Here is a 22,713-nt window from a genome sequence, read left to right on the forward strand (position 1 = left end):
ATAGGAGAATCTAGCTATCCATTAATGGTGAAGTTGAGGATGCAGGAATCTCTGGCCATAGCCACACTGGCACTTCACATCCCTTGGCATGTGTTTCCCCTTACATTGCGTAGAACATTGCAAGAAGTCAAAGTCACTATGCACAGGGCAAATGTTCATTTCAGCAGTTTGGCAGCTTGCGGTGCTAATATCAATGTGTGAGTTGAGCAAAGGCAGACTTGAAACTAGCTATTTCTTCCTAAGGTACCATGCTAGGTATTTGTATGATTATTTTGCATTAGTTCTAATTAATGGCCTATTCATTTTGGAGGCAATTATCACTTGGTCTCTATTGTTTATTTGATCTCTGGTCTTGAAAAAGTAAAGCATTCAGGTCACTTAATAACAAATATCATACCTGAGCAGATACCTGCAAGAGAATCAAAACTTGATCTGTATTTTTTTATTCGTGTATTTTCGGTGGATGTAGCCCAGCTCCCTATGGAATGCACACGTATCTTCACCAGCTAGAACTTTTCAGATAACCTTGCAGTGTTGGATCTAGATTGATATTACATTTTAATTTCAATTTTGGAGATGTGAGCATTCTCCACCAATGCTATGGTTTATTACCTATACCTAATTGATTGATAGAAGATGGTAACCTTTTTGAATTCCTTTCAGTGAAGGAGACTGAGGGAAGTATGTGGATGCTAGCATTCTTAAGTGCCTGGTTCCTTTGTTTTTGGTGGAACAGGTGATAGGTTAGTCAGGATAGTCCAAGTGAGTAACTGCAATGATTTTAGTAAATAATGAATATTCCATCGTACCTCTGATTATGCCTGTGCATGGTGGAAAAGCTTTGGAATGACAAATAATAGCTTATTGAGGGTTACCCAGCACTTAATTATCCTTCACAGCCACAGTATTTATGTGACTCTGGAGGCTAATCAAAGACTGGGTAACGTCTGTCAAAGGATTTTTGAGCTGAAACCTTAACATTGCCTCTCTTCCCAGAGATGTGGCCTGACCTGCTTGAGTATTTCTATCATATACTACTTTTATTGTAGATTATTTTTATTTTGTCCAGTTGAATTTCTAGTTGATGTAATTCCCCAAGGGATTGATGTTGTGGACTCAGAGGTTATGATGCCATTGTATTCAAAAGTAGATGGCTAAACTTTTTCTTGTTAGTCATTGTATTATTTGGCATGTCTATGGCATGAATGTTGCTTTCCATTTATTAGTCCATATCTTACGTAAGTCTTGCTGCATGTAGGCAAGAACTGTTTTATTTGCTGAACAGTTACCAATAGAAATGAACTTTGTCGATATCAGTACATGGAAAAAAGGTGTTCGATTAGGGTGTAGAGTTGTTATTTTTCTTGCATTTTCCTTGTTGTTTAACTTTCCTATGTTTGGTTGTATTTTTATAAAATTACCTACTTGCATGTAATTGTTCAGTGAATTATCCAGGAATTATGGTACCAATTGCTTTTGTATTTTTCTAGAACTATTAGTTTTTTGTAGCAGGTGTCATACCACTTGAATCTGAGCATCTTTAACACTGATATCACTATCACTGAAATTTTGTTATCTCTGGTCAGAATATGAGATGATCACAACTTTTTTTGCCTTTGTCTCTTTGTTCTCTTAGCTCTTTCTATGATCATCCTTTGTTCTTGTAACATTTAATAAAACAGCCCTAGGCAACAGGTTTTATGCCTCATTCTTGATTTCTGAAGAACCTTTGGATCAAAAACACCGGGATCCAACAAAGGTCATTGATGAAACTATTGAATATTAGTATGCACAGGGAACTGTCCTGAGCAAATCCTGCAATGATATTCGATGGATGGGATGACTGACCACTAACCATTAACAATTACAGCTATCTTCCTTTGTATGAGGAATGATTCTATGAGGGGTGATTGATAAGTTTGTGGCCCAAAGGTAGAAGGAGTCAATTTTAGAAAACCTAGCACATTTATTTTTCAACATAGTCCCCTCCTACATTTACACACCTAGTCCAGCAGTCGTGAAGCATACGGATTCCTTCTTTGTAGAAGTCAGTGTCTTGGACCTCCAGAAAGTGGTCCACAGCAGGGGTTATTGATAAGTTCATGGCCTAAAGTAGAAGGAGATTAGATTATGAGAACACTTGGTCCTCGTTTATTGTCATTTAGAAATGCATACATGCATTAAGAAATGATACAATGTTCCTCCAGAGTGATATCACAGAAAACAGGACAAACCAAAGACTAACACTGACCTAACCACATAATTATAACATATTGTTACAGCAGTGCAAAACAATACCATAATTTGATAAAGAAAAGACCATGGGCACGGTGGAAAAAAAAAGTCTTAAGTCCCGATCGACTCCTGAGTCCCCGATAGCAGGCAGCAAAAGGGAGAAACTCCCTGTCATAAACCTCCAAGGCACCGTCAACTTGCCAATGCCTTGGAAGCAGCCAACCGCAGCCGACACCGAGTCCGTCCATCTGAAAACTTCGAGCCTCCGACCAGCCTCTCCAGTGCAGCCTCCCGAGCACCATCCTCTGCCGAGCGCCTTCGACCTAGCCCCGGCCGCCGAAACAAGCAAAGCCGAGCATTCGGAGCCTTCTGCTCCGAAGATTCCGGTTACCACATAGTAGCAGCAGCAGCGAAGCGGACATTTCAGAAGTTTCTCCAGGTGTTCCACCGTACTCTCCTCCTCCTACATGAGTTATTAACTTCAAACTTTCTGCATAATCACTGAGAATTGAACTGTACGTGCAGGTGACGAGAGCTGTAGAACTCATCTCCTTTTACCTTAGGCCACGAACTATTCAAAAGGATCCTAGAGACAGTTAATTTGTGATGGTTTTGTTGATATGCAGGTGTAAGGCCAAGTATGCTTTCCAGAGGGGGAGAGAATAGGAGGAGGACGAGTTTGGATAGCATTGAGTGGAAGCAAAGTGAGGATCAAGCTAAACAGAAGTATACAAACTTGAGTACTGGAAATAAATTATTGCATGCTAATTTTAATGGAGATTTTATTATGGCTTTGCAGTACATTATGCATCTTGATTTCAAGCTGTTGCTGTTGGGACCAAGCTATTAAATGTGACTATTTCGTGTTTGAAGCAAACACAATCCCCATCAGTTCTGGATGGATGAAATTAACATTAATTAACTGTAATGTGGAGAAAATAATAGTTATTTTGCTTGCCTACTTGTTGAAGAAGAAAATAATATGATACCAGATCATGCACATGCACTTTACTTTTGCTCTTTAATGTGTTACTTGACTTTTGCTTGAATTATTTTTCTTTATCCCTGAAAATGCATGCGATGAGCAGTGGCAATCAGTAGACTCATGGTGGTATTATAATCTACATCAATTATAATTAAAGTTTGGCTTTTACGAAACTGAAGAGATAACATTTTCTATTTTATTCCTTGAACTTCAAAACTGTTTTGAAGAAACCTCTTATTTGTAATGGAGAACTTGTGTAGCAAGTTTAAGAGAGTCCTGGATAGGGACATGGAGCTTAGAAAAATAGAGGGCTGTGGATAACCCTAGGTAATTTCTAAGGTAAGGACATGTTCGGCACAGCTTTGTGGGCCAAAGGGCCTGTATTCTGCTGTAGGTTTTCTGTGTTTCTAATCCAGAACTTGATTATTTCTTTCCAGGCAAAAATTCTTGGTGTAAGTATGTTCACACATAGCATACACATTTTGAACCTGATATAAGAATGTGACTCAACCATTTTGATAAGAAAGTGAATATGAAATTTGAAAAACTTGAGTTCAAAGAAGTTTCAACTTGGAGTGGAAAGGATAATTTTTCATATGGATAACACAAATTGGTTGGTAGAATTCTTAATCAGTAGCAGAATCAGAATCAGGTTTATCATCACTGGCATGTGACGTGAAATTTGGTAAACTTAGCAGCAGCAGTTCAATGCAATGCATAATCTAGCAGAGAAAAAAAAATAAGTAAATCAATTACGTATATTGAACAGATTTTTAAAAAACGTGGAAAAAACAGAATGTGTGAGGTAGTGTCCAAAGATTCAGTGTCCATTTAGGAATCGGATGGCAGAGGAGAAGAAGCTGTTCCTGAATCGCTGAGTGTGTGCCTTCAGGCTTCTATACCTCCTGCCTGATGGTAACAGTGAGAAAAGGGCATGCCGTGGGTACTGGAGGTCCTTAATAATGGACACTGTGTTTCTGAGACACCGCTCCCTGAAGATGTCCTGGGTACTTTGTAGGCTAGTGCCCAAGATGGAGCTGACTAGGTTTACAACCTTCTGCAACAACTTTCAGTCCTGTGCAGTGGCCCTCCATACCAGACAGTGATGCAGCTTGCTCTCCATGGCCTTGATGTTGATAATAGAAGAAAGTTAAGACCATATGATATAGGAGCAGAAGTAGGCCATTCAGCCCATCGTGTCTGCTCTGTCATTCAGTTGCAGGAATAATGGTAGAAATAGCTGATAATGCAACTGAATTTAAACCAAGGTAAGTGAAATCATACATTTGAGGGTGTAATAGGTGGATCAGATCATTACTTAAAACAGCATAAAGTTAAAAAAATTAGTGATCTCAAGAATTTGAATGTACTTATTACAACCCCAACTTCACCCCTCAAGGAAAGAGTAACTTGCTGCTGCTGCATTAGCCTTTATAACTAATGAGTTCAGTTTAAAGGTGCCTTTGCTGTTGCTCGACAAGACCCTCTAAAACTGACTATTGATGAAAAAAGTTGAGATTTCTGTATTTACCTTGTCTGCATTTTACTTAACTAATATTATCAAACACACCTGTCAACAGCAGTAATAATGTTGATTTCAATATGTTATTAAGATCAGTGATTCTGTCATTTTAGATATCTCTGAAGAATTTGTTGAAACATTTTTTGAAGTTGAAGTAGAAATGGAGAGAGAAGTGTGCCGTGACCTCATTTGTACTTCAAGCAAAGATGAAGAAGGTTTGTTTTGTTTAGCCTTTGTACTAAAAAGGGTTTTCAAATATGGAAAGGAGCTATTTTTCATATGAACAAAGTTCATTTCTTGTTATGCTTTTGGTGTATCTTAATAATTATCTTCCGGCAGTGTTATAAAGGTAATGAAAGCAAATAGAAAATAAGAGCTCAAGGTCAAGAAGTAAATGGTGATGCCCAGTTAAAATGATGCTAACTAATAAAGACTGTGCTGAAATATCATTATATTTAAAGCATGCTGATTGTAAAGGCCAGTGCCAATTTATACCATGCAATTATAGTGGAAGCATGTAGATAATCAGAAACAGAGTAAACTCAGGCAATCCAGAAAGGAGGTATAGGTATAGTACTTGAAAGAAGTAAAACTAAGGGTAGAACTGTGACAGAGTGAGAGCAAAGGTGTGTTTGAAGTGCTCAAAGGACCATTTCACTGAGGAAGACACTTCCTGTGACAAAACTCTAAACAATTGGTTAGTCCCATTCAAAAGTAGCTCAGTCTGTGAGAAAATAAGTAAGGATGGTAAGGAGTAGCTAAATTTGTAAAAAAAAAAAAAAAAAAAAGAATAGTTTTTGTTAAAGATCAGGGTGAAATAGCTAAGGAAATCAATTGTTAGCATGGAAGATAAAAAAAAATAGGTATGAAATATGGGGTGAGAGGGCAGCACAATCGTAGGAAGGCACCTTTAATCAAAACAGCAGGGAAGAATGGACAACACCTTGCTCAAAGAAATGTTCAGGAACAGACTTACCTTTTAAAGCATGATGATTGTAAAGGCTAATGCATCAATTTATCTATTTCTTTGTACTTGATGCAACTTGATATGCTGTGTTTCTGACCAATACCTCTGCTCAGTGATTTGTTGCAGTTATATATCAGCCTTTTGAGTTAGCTTGCATTTAGCCTTAAAATAAAACCAAAAAAAAAAGCAAATTTTACAAACTCTAAAACAGGAATGTACTGAAGCTATTCAGCAAGTCAGGCAATGTCTTTGGGGAAATGAAATAGAGTAGCAGAACTTAAAACTGCCTTTTGTATGCACAATTTGGATCATTAGTCTTTATTTGGAATGTGCAAGTTGCAGAAATCATTAGATGCATAATTAATAAATTCCCTGAAGTCATCTCCACCTTGTATTGTTTCTTGACTTTGATGTTTTATCTTCATCTTGGTAAGTTTAATCTGTGCAGAGGAAACAGAGTTTATGAAGAAAATGCAAGTTACAAAATTTACAAAGCCTAACTATGAAGCATAGAAATTTCTAATAAAGATGTTCTTTTCCAAAATAGTTAATTCTTTTGTTTTCTTGTGTTCAGTATTTCTTATTTTTCTTGATAATTTGAGCGATTTTGAAGTTATTTTCTATATGGTACAGTCTTCTAAAGTCACTAGCTCATAAATAATTAACGCATGTTAAAGAAATTTATAATTAAATCCAGTTTAAAAATAGATTTCTAAAACAATAAGACATATGCAAGTCAGTAAGTTCAGGGCTTTTTCTAAAACATGGAAATCCTGAATTTTTAAGCAAGAGGTCAGAAGTTTTACTTACAATGTTTTGTTGTTGGACTTTTCATAGAACATGGAGCAAAAATATGATAAGTTGACCACGTTTTTTTTCTCCAAATCATAGGAACTATTTGGATTTTAATATTCAAATTAGCTCAAGCTATTTGAAAGAAAATCCTGAAATAAGATATGCATGTCCCCTTTCTTTCAGCTGTAACCACACAATCTTTAAAATGTTTCAGTTTGTGTCTGTCATTGCATCCCCTCTCTCATGCTTCTCCATTGCATCTTTCACCTGCTGTGGAACAATGTGCTGTTTTATCGAGCAGAGTAGAATGGGAGTTAATATAAACTGAAGACCACAAGACGTAGGAGCAGAATTAGGCCATCAAGCCCATCGAGTCTGCTCTGCCATTCCATCATGGCTGATCCCTGATCCCACTCAACCCCAGACATTTGCCTTCTTGCCATATCCTTTGGTGCCCTGACCAATCAGGATACTATCAACTTCTGTTTTAAATGTACCCACAGACTTTGCCTTCTCCTCTTTCAATGGCAGAACATTCCACAGATTCACTCCTCTCTAGGTAAAAAAAATTTCTCCTTGTGTCTGGTCTAAAAGGTTGCCCCTCAATTTTGAGGCTGTGCCCTCTAGTTCGGGATACCCCCATAGGAAACATCCTCTCCACATCCACATCTAGTCCTTTCAAGGTTTGGTAGATTTCAATGAGATCCCCCTTGCATTCTTCTAAATTCTGGGCCCAAAGCTACCTCATGTTAACCCCTTCATTCCTGGAATCATCCTTGTGAACCTCCTCTGGACTCTCAACAATATATTCTTTCTAAGATATGGGGCCCAAAACTATTTACAATACTCCAAGTACAGCCCGACTAGTGTCTTATAAAGCATCAGTATTGTCTCCTTGCTTTTATATTCCCTTTACCTTGAAATAAATGCCAACATTTCATTTACCTTCTTTATCACAGACTCGACCTGTAAATTAACCTTCTAGGGGTCTTGTACGAGGACTCCCAAGTCCCTCTGCACCTCTGATGTTTGAATTTTCTCCCCATTAAGATAATAGTCTGCACTGTTGTTCCTTTTATCAAATTATATTATCATACATTTTCCAACATTGTATTCCATCTGCTACTTTTTTGACCTCCCTCCCCTCCCCCCTCTGTCTCCCCCCTCTGTCTCCCCCCTCCCTCTCTCCCCCCTCCCTCTCTCCCCCCTCCCTCTCTCCCCCCTCCCTCTCTCCCCCCTCCCTCTCTCCCCCCTCCCTCCTCCCCCCCTCCCTCCTCCCCCCTCCCTCCTCCCCCCCTTCCCTCTCTCCCCCCCTTCCCTCTCTCCCCCCCTTCCCTCTCTCCCCCCCTTCCCTCTCTCCCCCCCCCTTCCCTCTCTCCCCCCCCCTTCCCTCTCTCCCCCCCCCTTCCCTCTCTCCCCCCCCTTCCCTCTCTCCCCCCCTTCCCTCTCTCCCTCCCTCCGGTATGAATTCAATCATACTATGATCACTGTCTCCTAAGGGTTCTTTTTTGTTATGCTCCCTAATAAGATCTGGGTTATTACACAAAACATAATCTAAGATACCCTTTCCCCTCATTAGGATCAAGCACAAACTGCTCTAAAAAGCCACCTCGTAGGCATTCAACAAATTCCCTCTCTGGCAATCCGGCACCAGCCTGATTTTCCCAATCCTGTTGCATATTAAGTTCCCCATTACAATTGTGACATTACCCTTATTGTATGCCTTTTCCAGCTCCCTTTGTAATCTCAATGCCACATCTTGGCTACTATTTGGTGGCCTATATATGATTCCTGTAATGTTTTTTTTTCACCCTCGCAGTTTCTTAACTCCACCCAGAAAGATTTGACACCCTATGTCACCTCTTTCTAAAGATGTTAATCCATCTCTTACCGACAGAGCCACACCATCGCCTATACCTTCCTGCCTGTCTTGTTGATACAAAATATATCCTTTGATGCCCACAGCGTCACACCAAACAATGCCTAATTGTGCCACAAATTCATCCACCTTATTCTGTATGCTACACATATTTAAATATAGCATCTTCAGTTGTGCATTCTTCTCCCTTTTGAATTTTGCCTCTGTGGTACAATTTAACTCTTTGCTCTGTCTGCATTTGTATTCATGCATTGGCTTGTCCTTCCTTACATTCATGTTACAGCTATCATTTGCTTGTAAAACTGCTGGCTCATCCTCAGCTCTATCATCCTGGTTCCATTCCCCCGTCATAATAGTTTAAAACACTCCCAAAAGCTCTTGTAAATATGCCTGCAAGAATATCGGTCCCTCTTGGATTCAAGTGGAACCCGCCCCTTTTGTACAGGTCACACCTGCCCCAGAAGACCAGAAGTAGTGAGTTCATACCATAGTATGCCAAGATATAATACATTGAATACATTTATGGTAGGAACTAAGGAGAGAAATTATAAAGACAATTGTTGATTGTCATTTAAAACCCAACATCTTCCAGAAGCCTCTAGATTCAAAGAATATTTAGAAAAATTATGGTGAGTGCTGTTGCTATAAAAAAAAGTGTATGACAATGTAGTGGCGTAACTTTGTGTTTATTTCTTAGTAAACTTTTAAAACATTTTGCTTTCAGTTTTCCTTTACAGATGTCTTTTTTCAACAGTATGGTAGAGGAATTGAGCTGAAATAAAGTACTCCATCCTTCCACTGAACACAGTATTAATAAAATATATATTGGAAAAGAACTGAAGTATATATTTCTTGTCCTTGATGGATATATTTTTTGGAATTGATATATTATTGTCACCTACAAAGATGCAGTGAGAAGCTTGACTTGCATATTGTTCATACAGATTATATCATTGCATAGTGCATTAAGATAAAACGATAAGTGATGTGTAACAGCTGCAGAGAAAAGGCATTGCAGATAAACAATGAATTGTAAGATCATAACTAGATAGTTTGAGGTCAAGAGTTCAACTTGTACAAGGGAGCCGTTAATAGTTTTATAACAGTAGGGTGTCCTTGAGCTTGATGGTACATGCTATCAGGATTTTGTATCTTCTTGCCCCATGGAAGAGGGAATATCTGATGTGGGTGGGGTCTTTGATTATGCTGGCTGCTTTACTGAGGCAGCAAGAAGTATAGGTAGAGTGCATGGAGAGGAGGCTGGTTCCTGTGACGTACTGTTTCCACACACTGCCAAGAAGTATAGGTAGAGTGCATGGAGAGGAGGCTAGTTCCTGTGATGTACTATGTCCACACACTGCCATTTCCTATGGTCACATACAGAGCGGTTACTGTGCCAAGCCATTATGCACTCAGATAGAATGCTTTCTTTGGTGGGTTGACAAATGCTACAAATAGAAAAAAAACACATTTCTTATCTAAATTAGTTCTGCTATGGTTACAACTTAAGTAATGATTAATGGGATAAAAAAAATTATGGAAGCTACAATATATGACTGGCATTTACAGTTGTTGATTTCAAATTGCTTACTTTTACAGCATTCTTGAGAGATCTCTGTGAGGTTCTATTGTATTTGATTCTTCCTCCTGGAGACTTCCATAACAAGAACATGAGATATTTCCTGAGGGTGAGACGAGCTGGTTTCTTTCTCAATCTGATTATATGATTACAAAATGTGATGTGAGCTGTAACTATTTCTCAGCTGCCAAATAATATTGCTTAGTCATTTCTAAAGATACACTTGGTTGAAATCATATCTGCTAAATTTTGTGGCAATTAGATATTTAAATTATAATCCATAACTACAGAAGATTCTCTCCTGATCACACTTCATAATTCTGGAAGTTTCAAAAGAACTGGTGAAATTTGCCTTACCTGCAGGATCAATTAAAATATTAGGACTTATTAGTCCGAGCATTGGCAAGTTATGAAACTGAATTTAATATGGGTGGGCAGCAGAGGATGAACAAAATTGACAAAAAAATTTATTGTCATTGAAGCCCTGTGAATCCTAAAGTTTTCATCAGGTTTTGGATTGACCATCTTAACGCACCTATCTGTATATAGATATGTAGCGCCAGCTTAATTGAAAAATTCATATATTTTCTAGAGATCCATGATATGTATCATGGCTAAAACAATTGACATTACCTTTTATATTTCTAGCTTGTTTACAATGCCTCTTGAAAGGGTTATTGCAAGCATCTCTATGACCTAGTCACTGTAAATGTTACAGAGTAGCAGTATAGCTGCCTTTCTTAATAAAAGGTAAATGTTCATTAATAGGTATTGTGATGAGATTCTGAACAAAATCATTAACTCGTTTAGATTCATGACATTTTTCTGTTTAAGAACAAGAATTTTGCTAATGAAATGGACTTTTCCCAATACATGACTTCCTTCACTGTCAAGAGTTTGGGAGTGTGATAAGGGACTAAGTAAATTCTAGTTTTTCCAACTATTCATGGGTGTAGGACCTACATGTTAGTATGTTCAGTATTGATTTCTTTATTTCCGAACATCTATTAGCCATTTTCTTCTGTGGTTCGGATACAAAACCAGGGCTTTCTACAGAACTTGAAATCACAGAAGCAGTTGTTTGTAGACTTCAGCATCAGATTTAAAATGTGAGTGGGGCCTGTTGGAATATTCTGTGGAGCTGGAAATTATTTGGAATATTAGGCACTTGGTAAGGGTCAACAAAAAGAAGTGAAGTTTAAGCGAAGCAGCTATCATAGTGGCGGACGTTGTTGGAATGGACTTGTGTTAGAATGGGGAGCTGAGTCTGTGACTCAAGAAGCTACGGCATGGAGAGGCAGAGACTAGGTTGAGGTTTCTGTGAGTTTTATCTTTCTTTGACTATATAAGTCTAGCTAGACTATTGAGAATGGATCACAGATTAGTGGTGTGCTCCTCAGGCAAGATGAGGGGAATCTGGGAAACTTCCAGACTCCCTGATGGCTACATCTGCACCTGGATGCAGCTCCCTACAGACACTGTTATACAGATCATGTTAGAGAACTGGAGCTGAATGAGGAGGAGACAGATGAGAACTACAAGGAAGTAATCACCTTAGCTGCAGGAACCAGGTGGCTGGGTGATGATCAGGAGAGGGATAGGGAATAGGCAGGCCATTACCCTCAATAATGAGTATACTGCTTTGGATACTGTTGGGAAGGAGTTGGGGTTGAATGGCCTACCAGGGGAAAAGCTGCAGTGACAGATCTCTTGCACTGAGGTTGGTTCTGTGGCTCACAAGTGGGGGGGGGGGTGCAATTCAATTGTTACCAGAACGGACAGGAGATTCTGTGGATACAGGATGGTAATGCTCCCTTTCATGTCTCAGGGTCTTAGATCATTATCATTATTCATCAGCTGAATAGCAGTGATGCATGGTAATCTAAGAAGTTTTCCACTTTTAATCTGGAGAAGTTTTTTAGTTTTACCTAATGTTATGTTATTTCAGGGAGTTTGAAGTTGATATTAATCTCTTAGTGACTGTCCTTTACAGCTGGTCAAGCAATAACCAAAATTGTAATTGGAAAGCCTGGCAAATTGCCTTAAGATATTAGGATAGCTGCAAGGTTGCTGTTTGAGTGGGATTGTTCTCATTTTAAACACCAGGTCCCAAGAGCTCATGAGGATTCTACAATATAAACTGGATTGGAGTAATTTAGCTGTTATCTGTTCAATCCAATTTTATTTGTTGCTGTTTCATTGTAATAGCTGTTAATATGAATGAATAAGCTAGACTACAGAGTCAGCCCTGGTGCTATAGTTCTTTACTTTTAATTACAAAATTCAGAAGGTTATATAATTAAACTGAATTTAAATTCCCACTTTCGTTAGTAGGATTTGCAGTCATGCCTTTGGAATTCATAACTCAGTCCTCCAATCTGGTTATTTAATGAAGAGTATATTTTTGAAAAGCTTCATTATATTTTCAAAATGCTAATCTAGTCAAAAGAATTGTTCTAATTTTTCAGGAAATTTTGGCAAAAGGAATTCTTCTTCCGTTAATTGACCAGCTTAGTGATCCTGACTTTGTTAATCAGTATATTATATGGATGGTAAGTGACATTCATGATTAAGGAAATCATGCCAATCCTGATATGGTCTTGATAAGCATTTCTTTCCTACAATGTTAAACTTAATACATTTGAGCAAAACAGAAAAGATTATTGTACAACTGTATCTCATTAGAGAAATAAAGGAAATAAGGGGTATAAGGGCTGATATATAAAGAACACACTTTGTTCATTTTTGTATTAAGGATTATGAAGACAAGGTTAATTGCTAAATGTCAGTTTGTGTACAGTTGTACTGGCAATGACTGGGAATTTTTATGTTATATTTTGTGGAATGGTAGTTCAGTGATCAGTAACTTGTAAACAAGTGAGAATTATCAACAACTGAAATGTGTTGAAAAATCAGTGGGCTGGCTGGTGGCGCAACGACATCAGTGCCGGACCCAGGAGTGGAGGTTCCCGGGTTCAAAATTAGTCGGGTCCGCTCCCGAGTACGCTTTCCATCCGTGCCGGGTTGAGTGTCGAGATCGCAACTCAACCTCGTAAAATAAAAGGGAAAATACTGCGAAAACGTCTCTGCGGAGTGGTGCGCCACACAGTCTCTCCCTCGCACAGTGCCTTGTAAAAGCCATGAAAAAAGACATCATCACGGATGCACGCACAAAAGCACATGCACCCGCAGACGCACACGCATAGACTCACGCATGCAGCCACGCAAAAAAAAAATCAGCAATCTATGTTTTAATTAAAAGTAAATTTTAGATTTTATATTACTTTTAACAGCATGCATTTTTGGGATATTTTTGTATTGAAATTGTTGATTGAGACTAAATTGCACGGGGTTATGAAATGTTGGGGTATTTTTGTTTCAGATTCGTGATGCCAATTGTAATTATGAAGCCTTTCTGAATATTATCAAACTAAGTGACAAAGTTGTGGAACTGGAAGCAGTGAAAGATAAAGCTGCAGAAGAGTTGCAGTATCTTCGATCCTTAGATACAGCTGGTGATGGTAGATATTTAAATTATTCTAGATTTCCCTGGCTTTTAAAGTATGTTATTCTTGTGTATTGGAGTAATAATGGCACCCTCAATGGCAAGGAGAACAAGTTGTTAATTGCTGCCACCTCCTCCACCTTTTAAATCTACTCCTCATCTTTTCTTCACCAGTCCTACCAAAGAGTCTTGGCCTGAAGTGTTTTCTTTTGATGCTGCCTGGCCTGCTGAGTTCCTCCAGTATTTTGTGTATGCTGCTTGGATTTCCAGCATCTGCAGATTTTTTCTTGTTTGTTAATTGGAAGGTGTCTTGTGTTAATTGGAACGTGTCTTGTTTTGTAAGGATGCCGTTAAACCTTGAGGCTGAATATTTGGTCAAAATTGGTAGTGAAAAATGTTTTGAAAGGTGTTTAGAATAATGTATAAAATATGATTGGCACAAACATATTTTTCTTGTGTAACGAAATTAATATCTTTTACATAGCTGACAATAAGCTTATTGGAAAGATAATTAAAAATAAACAAGTTAAGTGCAGTTTAAATATTTTCTTAATTTGAATAATATTAGATTTCTCTTACATTTGGGTAACGGTGTAGAGAAAATGTTCCAAATCTATTTTGCCCATATTTCAGAGTGATAATGAAGAAACCTTTTTGTGCAGAAAAAAGAAACTGCTACTACATTCAAGAGCCTGGAATTGCTTGATATAAAAGGTTTTGCTGAAATTGTGTTTCTTTAAGTTGAGTGGAGAGCAAAATGGAGTATTTGTGTTTCCATAGGCAATGTACACATCAGGATTGGACTGATTGTATTTAAAGCCATCTTCTGGCTACTTAATAGGGTTCTGGAGACCTCGCATCTTACATGTTTCAGAATTATTTTTCTCATGGTTCTCAACTATAGGAATTGCTTTCACTTCAGATAATAGAAATGTTTAAACGGGAATAAAAAGGGAATAACAGAAGATCGCTTTAGGTCAGATAGTCCAATCATGCTCTGCATGCTTTTACACTTTCTAAAGGCTGAGATATAAATATAAACTTGTCAGTGAAAATAAAAACCATCTGGAAAGTTCTAGCATAGGAGATATTCAGGTGCAAACTTTGTCATTTGCCATAAAGATTTTCTGTTGGGGTATGGCAATTCTTATTAAAAATCTACATCCCCAGATCTTACTGGTCAGCACAGAAGATTTCTTCAGAATCCAAACAGATATTTTGGGGAGATGACTACAGCATGTTGAGTTGTGCAACAGTCAACAGTGGTGCAGCAGTTACTGCTGCTGCCTTGCAGCTTAGTGACCTAGGTTCAATCCTGACTTGAGGTGCTCCATGTATTCTTTGTGCCCTCTTGGGTTTCTCCCTTGTGCTCCAGTTTCCTGTCACATCCCAATGTGTTATTTTGTTAATTGACTACTGTAAATTATCTCCAATGTAGATGGGTGGCAAGGGTATTAGGAAGCTGATAGGCACGTAAGAATAAGGTTCAGAGAAATATATAGGGGAATGGGATTGTTGGAAAGCTTTGAAAACCATTATAGGAGGGACCAAGTAAAGTGACCACTGATTGTATGTTCACGGTCTTCTGTTGCTGCCGTCCATCCACTTCAACGTTTGATGGGTTGTACATCGAGAGATGCTCTTCTGCACACCAATGTCGTCATGCGTGGTTATTTGATTTACTACCACCTTCCTGTCAGATTGAACCAGTCTGGTCATTCTCCTCTGATCTTTCATAAACAAGATGTTTTCGCCTATCCACTTACTGGATGTTTTGAATGTGTTTTTTGTTTCTCGCAGCATTCTTTGTAAATTCTAGAGACTGTTGTGTGTGAAAATCTCAGGAGATCAGCAGTTTCTGAGGAACTGAAACTACCACATTTGGTACCAAAAATTATTCCACATTGAAGTTACTAAGATCACATTTCTTCCCCATTCTGATGTTTGGTATAGCAATAACTGAACTCTTGGTCATGTCTACATACTTGTATGCATTGATTTTATACCACATGATTGGCTGTTTAGATGTTTGCATTTTTGTGCAGTTGTACCTGATAGAGTGGCTACATTACCACTACCTGTGTCATAAGAAAATATTAAAAATAAGTTCAGTACTCATCATATCATCTTATTGAATAAGAGCACGATAACAGCTATAAAGTTCAGGGACATTAACAATTATGTGGACAAAATATATTAATTTCCATAAACTAAAACCCAATTTCCCAACATTCTTAAATCCAAAGAGGCAGGTCTGTTGTATGCTATACGTTGTAAAAAGATGTCAGGTTGAAAAAAATTAATGGACAATGATGTTTGTTTTAACTATGTGAATATGGTAGTTCACAAGTAATCCATATGTAGATTATAATTGGTACCATGAAACAACAGCTGAGATATTGGGGTGAGTTGACTATGTTCCAGCACAGAAAGATGAAATTTAATTAGCATTATTTTTAAATGTAAGCTTTTGAATTATTGTCAGTGTAGTTGCTTTAGTGTGGTGATAGGTCACTCAGTACTTCATGGATTTTTATTTTCCAGTTCCATTTGCTCACCACTGACCTATATCATCTTGCATCCTTCTTGCTCCATAAATATTTGAGTAGCGGGAAGGAAGAGAGTTCTGGTGGGATGAGTTACAGTTTGGCTTCCAAATATTTTTGTGATCTTTGTTTTCAGTTTCAGTTGAAAGTTGGCAGTTTCACAGCTCAGTGCCTTACTATGTTGATTTGTCCTTTTGACTGAGATGAGATAAAAGTTCTACTGCAAAGATTAGTTGATAGCTTTTGCATCTGAGTATAGTTATAGAATCATAGAGCACTACAGTGTGGTTACAGGCACTTCAGTCCAACGAGTCCATGCCAACCACAGTACCCATCTAACTAGTCCCAATTTCCTGTGGTTTGTCTCTATGCCCCACTTCTCCATGTACTTATCAAAGTGCTTCTTAAATTATACCATTGTACCTGCCTCAACCACTTCCTCTGGCAGTTCATTCCATATTTTTACCATCCTCTCCATGGAAAAATTTGGTCTTTGGGTTCCTTTTTAAGTCTTTCCTTTCTATGCCCCCTAGTTTTGAACTCCCTTACCCCAAGGGAAAGACTTGCCATCCTCCAACCTGTACCTTTCATAGTTTTAGACAATAGGTGCAGGAGGAGGCCATTCGGCCCTTCGAGCCAGCACCGCCACTCACTGTGATCATGGCTGATCATCCACAATCAGTATCCAGTTCCTGCCTTATCCCCATAACCTTTGATTCCACTATCTTTAGGAGCTCTATCCATCTCTTTTTTGAATGTATCCAGAGACTTGGCCTCCACAGCCTGCTGGGGCAGATCATTCCATATATCCACCACTCTCTGGGTGAAAAAGTTTTTCCTCAACTCCGTTCTAAATGGCCTACCCCTAATTCTTAAACTGTGGCCTCTGGTTCTGGACTCACCCATCAATGAGAACATGCTTCCTGCCTCCAGCGTGTCCAATCCCTTAATAATTTCATATGTTTCAATAAGATCCTCTCTCAGCCTTCTAAATTCCAGAGTATACAAGCCCAGTCGCTCCAATCTTTTGACATATGACAGTCCCGCCATCCCGGGAATTAACCTTGTGAACCTACACTGCACTCCCTCAATAGCAAGAATGTCCTTCCTCAAATTTGGAGACCAAAACTGCACACAGTACTCCAGATGTGGTCTCACCAGGGCCCTGTACAGCTGCAGAAGGACCTCTTTGCTCTTATACTCAATTCCCCTTGTTATGAAGGCCAGCATGCCATTAGCTTTTATCACTGCCTGCTGCACTTACATACTTGCTTTCAGTGACTGATGTACAAGAACACCTAGATCTCGTTGTGCTTCCCCTTTTCCTAACTTGACTCCATTTAGATAATAATCTGCCTTCCCGTTCTTACCACCAAAGTGGATAACCTCACATTTACCCACATTAAACTGCATCTGCCATGCATCTGCCCACTCACCCAGCCTGTCCAAGTCACCCTGCATTCTCATAACATCCTCCTCACATTTCACACTGCCTCCCAGCTTTGTGTCATCGGCAAATTTGCTAATGTTACTTTTAATTCCCTCATCTAAATCATTAATAAATATTGTAAACAGCTGCGGTCCCAGCACTGAACCCTGCGGTACCCCACTGGTCACCGTCTGCCATTCCGAAAGGGACCTGTTAATCTTTGTTTTCTGTCAGCCAGCCAATTTTCAATCCATGTCAGTACTCTGCCCCCAATACCATGTGCCCTAATTTTGCCCACTAATCTCCTATGTGGGACCTTATCAAAGGCTTTCTGAAAGTCCAGGTACACTACATCCACTGGCTCTCCCTTGTCCATTTTCGTAGTTACATCCTCAAAAGCCACCTCCTTAAGTACCATGGGATGCAGACCATCAGGTCCCAGGGACTTATCAACCTTCAGACCCAACAGCCTATCTAACACCATTTCCTGCTTAATATAAATTTCCTTCAATTCATCCATTACCCTGGGTCTTTTGGCCACTATTACATCTGGGAGATTGCTTGTGTCTTCCCTAGTGAAGACAGATCCAAAGTACCTGTTCAACTCGTCTGCCATTTCCTTGTTCCCCATAATAAATACACCCGCTTCTGTCTTCAAGGGCCCAATTTTGGTCTTAAACTATTTTTTTCCTTTTCACATACCTAAAGAAGCTTTTACTATCCTCCTTTATATTCTTGGCTAGTTTACCTTCGTACCTCATTTTTTCTCTGCGTATTACCTTTTCAGTTACCTTCTGTTGCTCTTTAAAAGTTTCCCAATCCTCCGGCTTCCCACTTGTCTTTGCTATGTTATACTACTTTTCTTTTGTTTTTATGCTGTCCATTACTTCCCTTGTCAGCCATGGCCTCCCCTTACTCCCCTTAGGATCTTTCTTCCCCTTTGGAATGAACTGATCCTGCATCTTCTGCGTTATTCCCAGAAACACTTGCCACTGCTGTTCTACTGTCATCCCTGCTAGGGTATTGTTCCATTGAACTTTGGCCAGCTCCTCCCTCATAGCACCATAGTTCCCTTTGTTCAACTGTAATACTGACACTTCCGAGTTTCCCTTCTCCCTCTCAAACTGTAGATTAAAACTTATCATATTATGGTCACTACCTCCTAATGGCTCCTTTACCTCGAGGTCCCTGATCAAATCCGGTTCATTGCACAGCACTAAACCTAGAATTGTGTTCTCTCTGGTAGGCTCCAGTACAAGCTGTTCTAAGAATCCATCTCGGGAGGGACTCCACAAACTCCCTTTCTTGGGGTCCAGCACCAACCTGATTCCTCCAGTCTACCTGCATGTTGAAATCCCCCACAACAACTGTAACAACACCTTTGCTACATGCCAATTTTAACTCTTGATTCAACTTACATCCTACATCCAGACTACTGTTTGGGGGCCTGTAGATAACTCCCATTAGGGTCTTTCTACCCTTAGAATTTCTCAGTTCTATCCATACTGACTCTACGTCTCCTGATTCTATGTCCCCCCTCGCAAGGGACTGAATATCATTCCTCACCAACAGAGGCACCCCACCCCCTCTGCCCATTAGTCTGTCTTTCGATAGGACGTATATGCTTGAATATTCATTTCCCAGGCCCTGTCCACTTGAAGCCATGTCGCTGTTATTCCCACAACATCGTACTTACCAATTTCCAACTGTGCCTCAAGCTCATCCAATTTATTTCTTATACTCCATGCATCCATATACAATACTTTTAATTCATTACTCCCCTGACCTCCCATCTCAGTTCCTTTATCACTTGGCCATACTGTACGATCCCTTCTTGAGCTTTCTGCTCTGTTGATTCTGCTGTCATTCTTAACTTATCTTATTCTCACTTTCCCTTTATCTCCATCCTTATGTTTCCAGTTCGTCCCCTCCCCCCCACAACTTAGTTTAAACACACCTGGCTGCCAGAATGCAGGTGCCCCGCTTATTAAGGTGCAACCTGTCCCTTTTGTACAATTCATCCTTACCCCAAAACATACCCCAGTGGTCCAAGAATGTAAATCCTTGATTCCTGCACCAGTTCCTCAGCCACACATTCAGATCCATTATCTCCCTGTTCTTGACCACTCCAGCACGGGGAACTGGAAGCAAACTGTAGATAACCACCCTGGAAGTCCTGCTTTTCAGCCTTCTTCCGAGTTCTCTGAAGTCGCGCTGTAGAATGTCTTTCCTCTTCTTCCCCACGTCATTTGTGCCGACATGCACCACTACTTCCGGATGTTCTCCTTCACCCTTGAGGATTCCTTGCAATCGGTCCGTGACGTCCTGGATCCTGGCACTAGGGAGGCAACACACCATCCTTAAATCTCGCCTGTTGCTGCAGAAACCCCTTTCTGTACCTCTCACTATGGAGTCCCCTACTACCACGGCTCTGCCTGACGTCTGTCTCCTCGGGTTTGCCTCAGCGCCAATTGTTGACTCGCAGACCCGTCCGCCTCTCAGACTGGCACTGCCTTCTGTTCCGACAACTTCCAAAAGGGAGAACCTGTTTACGAGAGGCACATCTCCCGGGGTCTCCTGTACTTCAAGCATCCTTTCCTTGCTCAGCGTCATCCTCCTACTCTCTTCCTGTATCCTGGGTGTAACGACCTCACTGTAGGTCCTGTCCAGAAAACTCCCGTTCTCCCGGATTAACCTAACGTCATCCAGTTGCCTCTCCACTGCTGCAACACAGTCCTTCAGAAGCTGAAACTGGACACATTTTCCGCAGGTGTAGGATCCAGAGGCACCATCAGTGTCCCTGACCTCCCACATCATGCACGCAGCACACTGAATCAGCCCAGCAGTCATCTCTTCTCCACTTCTCACCCTCTCCAACTGTGACGTACTCTCTTCCCTCACCCTCCTCGCCGAAGACTCCTGAGCAAAAGACTCGCACATCTCAGAAGGCACTTCCCTCGACAAGGCCGCTCCCCTAGAGCGAGCCTTGCTTATATTAGCTGATAATTTCAGTAATTAGCTTCACCTGCCTCGCCTCCTCCGACCTTGAAGGTCTGGTTAGCTCGCTGCTCATGACCAGCTATTTAAATCAGCCTCGCCTTCTCAGCCAATCCCTGCACTCGCTCCTTCGCCTGCCTTGCCTCCTCCGACCTCGGAGGTCTGGTTAGCTCGCTGCTTACGACCAGCTTTTTAAATCAGCCACTCCTTCTCAGCCAATCCCTGCACTCGCTCCTTCACCTGCCTCGCCTCCTCCGACCTCAAAGGTCTGGTTAGCTCGCTGCTCACGATCGGCCTTTTAAACACTTTTGTATTGTTCGCCCTCATTCTTATACATTCCGAAGAATAGACTTAGCTTGGCCAACCTCTATCTATGACTCAGGCTCTCTAGTCCTGGCAAAATCCTTGTAGATCCTTACTATATTCTTTCCAGTCTAACCACATCTTACTATAAAAGGGTGATCTAAGTTGTACTCAGTAGTCCCAAGTGCAGTCTCAGCAGTGATTTATACAATTGCAACATAATGCCTCTTGTAAAATCAACTAGACAGTCAGCCAAACTCCATTCAAAAATTGACATGATAGTCAGGATATGGCATCCTGACCTCTTGGATTTATTGCATACACAATGGCATGACATAGTGATTAAGGAGTAAAAGAAAAAAAAAACAAAATGCAGTGCAATCACTGTTTTGTTCCGTTTACACAAGTAAGTATGCACAGATAAGTAAGAACTTGGTTAAAGGTTTCCTGCAGGTAAATATAATAAGATTCTGTCAAGTAAATACCACAGGTAAATAGTATGTGGTAAACCATTAGCATCAAGGTTAGTATCTAATAAACTCAAAAATTAACATTCTGTTTCGGCAAAATCTTATTAATAAGTTTAGATTAACTTCTAAACAATATAACATCAACTTAAAAGAAATGCTTCTGCTGGGGAAACACCAGGATAGCTTTAGATGGAAACATCTTTCACTCATAACATAAACCTTTGGCCTTCTGCCAGTCAATGTGATTTCCTACTTAATACTTCCTGACTGCACAGGAAGTGATGTAATATAGTTCTGAAACTGCTCATTTCAAAATAAAAGTTAAATGTGCTTAAATCACATAGTAAAACAAACCAATTGCCTGAAAGTCAGATCACACCCTGCCTGACCTTTGTGAGGTCACTACTAAATACTTTGCTGTGATGTTTAACATCAGTCTTTGGGGAGGAGCAAAACAACTTCCGAGGCAGGCCTCAGAAAGATGATACAGTCACAGATTAGTGACATTCAGTAAAAGTAAACAAAATGTAACAGGTACACAATTCCTTTCCTGCTATATTTTTAATCAAATTTGGTTAAGCAAAGCTGTCAGCATTTTGCAACATTTTGATTTAGAGGTTAAAAAATGACTGAAGGGCATTAAACAAAATGTGCCAAATCTGAGAATGGATAGGGTGTGCATTTGAAAATACTACTTTTCACCCTAATTTTAGAGTAGCCCAAGGTTGCCAGTAGGAGCCAGATGGCCAAGACCTATAAGGGTGATTTCTCATCCAACTGCATTTTATACATACAAGGGCTCCCAAGATTGCAAAACTATGACTTATGGAAAACTGACTTAATGCAAATTCTCTATCCATTTTTCAAAGTTACAGTATAACTACAATAACAAAGCAACAAATACTAGTTGTACTGCCTTGGAGAGAGAAGTTGTTGTGTATATTTGAGCAATGTGCAGCTGCTTTAAATCTTACAGTGAGTTCCTCCAGGCTTCCCACTTATGGAGTTTCTCCTCTGGAAGGGGACATGTCCCAGTCATACATATCTGCAGGAAGTTCCCTAAAGATAGTGACAGGAGCCACCCAACCCGGGGGTTGATTCACACTGTTTGCTGTGGACAACACTCCCCACTGGGTATGGATTATCGCTGCTTGAATCTGCAAATGTGAGGGTGCCTGCCATTTTTTTCCACAGCAGTCCCAAACTGCGATGCATTGGTGTGGCTTCTTCACTGAGGTCCAGGTCCTTAACAATTGCTGCATGGTCCTCGAGTGAGAACTCTTTATAACAGCTTCACTGAAGCAGGCTTATGCAGCCATAGGTTTGACTCACGAAGAGATGCTTGGGTCCTATGCAGGAGGTTGATAGCTTCAACATTGGCAGGTACAGACTCAAGCCTGTTGTCATAGAAGTGATGTTCCATAAACTTGAACAGTGTTAGCTCTATGTTCACCAGCGCACTCTTGGATGGCTCTTCTAAGCCCGTAGATGGCGACACTTG

At 40.0% G+C, this 22,713-nt stretch overlaps 1 protein-coding gene across 5 annotated transcripts in view; it reads left to right on the forward strand.

Moving 5' to 3' along the window:
• Window positions 1-22,713, forward strand: part of snx13 (sorting nexin 13) — a 207,579-nt gene that overhangs the window by 102,080 nt on the left and 82,786 nt on the right. For all 5 annotated transcript variants that reach the window (XM_072253372.1, XM_072253373.1, XM_072253376.1 and 2 more), the window contains 4 exons: window positions 4,856-4,957; window positions 9,983-10,071; window positions 12,431-12,514; window positions 13,345-13,483. In XM_072253372.1, the coding sequence (XP_072109473.1) occupies window positions 4,856-4,957; window positions 9,983-10,071; window positions 12,431-12,514; window positions 13,345-13,483 (414 nt within the window). The remainder of the gene's footprint in view (window positions 1-4,855; window positions 4,958-9,982; window positions 10,072-12,430; window positions 12,515-13,344; window positions 13,484-22,713) is intronic.

This window comes from Mobula birostris, chromosome 3, assembly GCF_030028105.1.
Source record: "Mobula birostris isolate sMobBir1 chromosome 3, sMobBir1.hap1, whole genome shotgun sequence".
NCBI lineage: Eukaryota > Metazoa > Chordata > Chondrichthyes > Myliobatiformes > Myliobatidae > Mobula > Mobula birostris.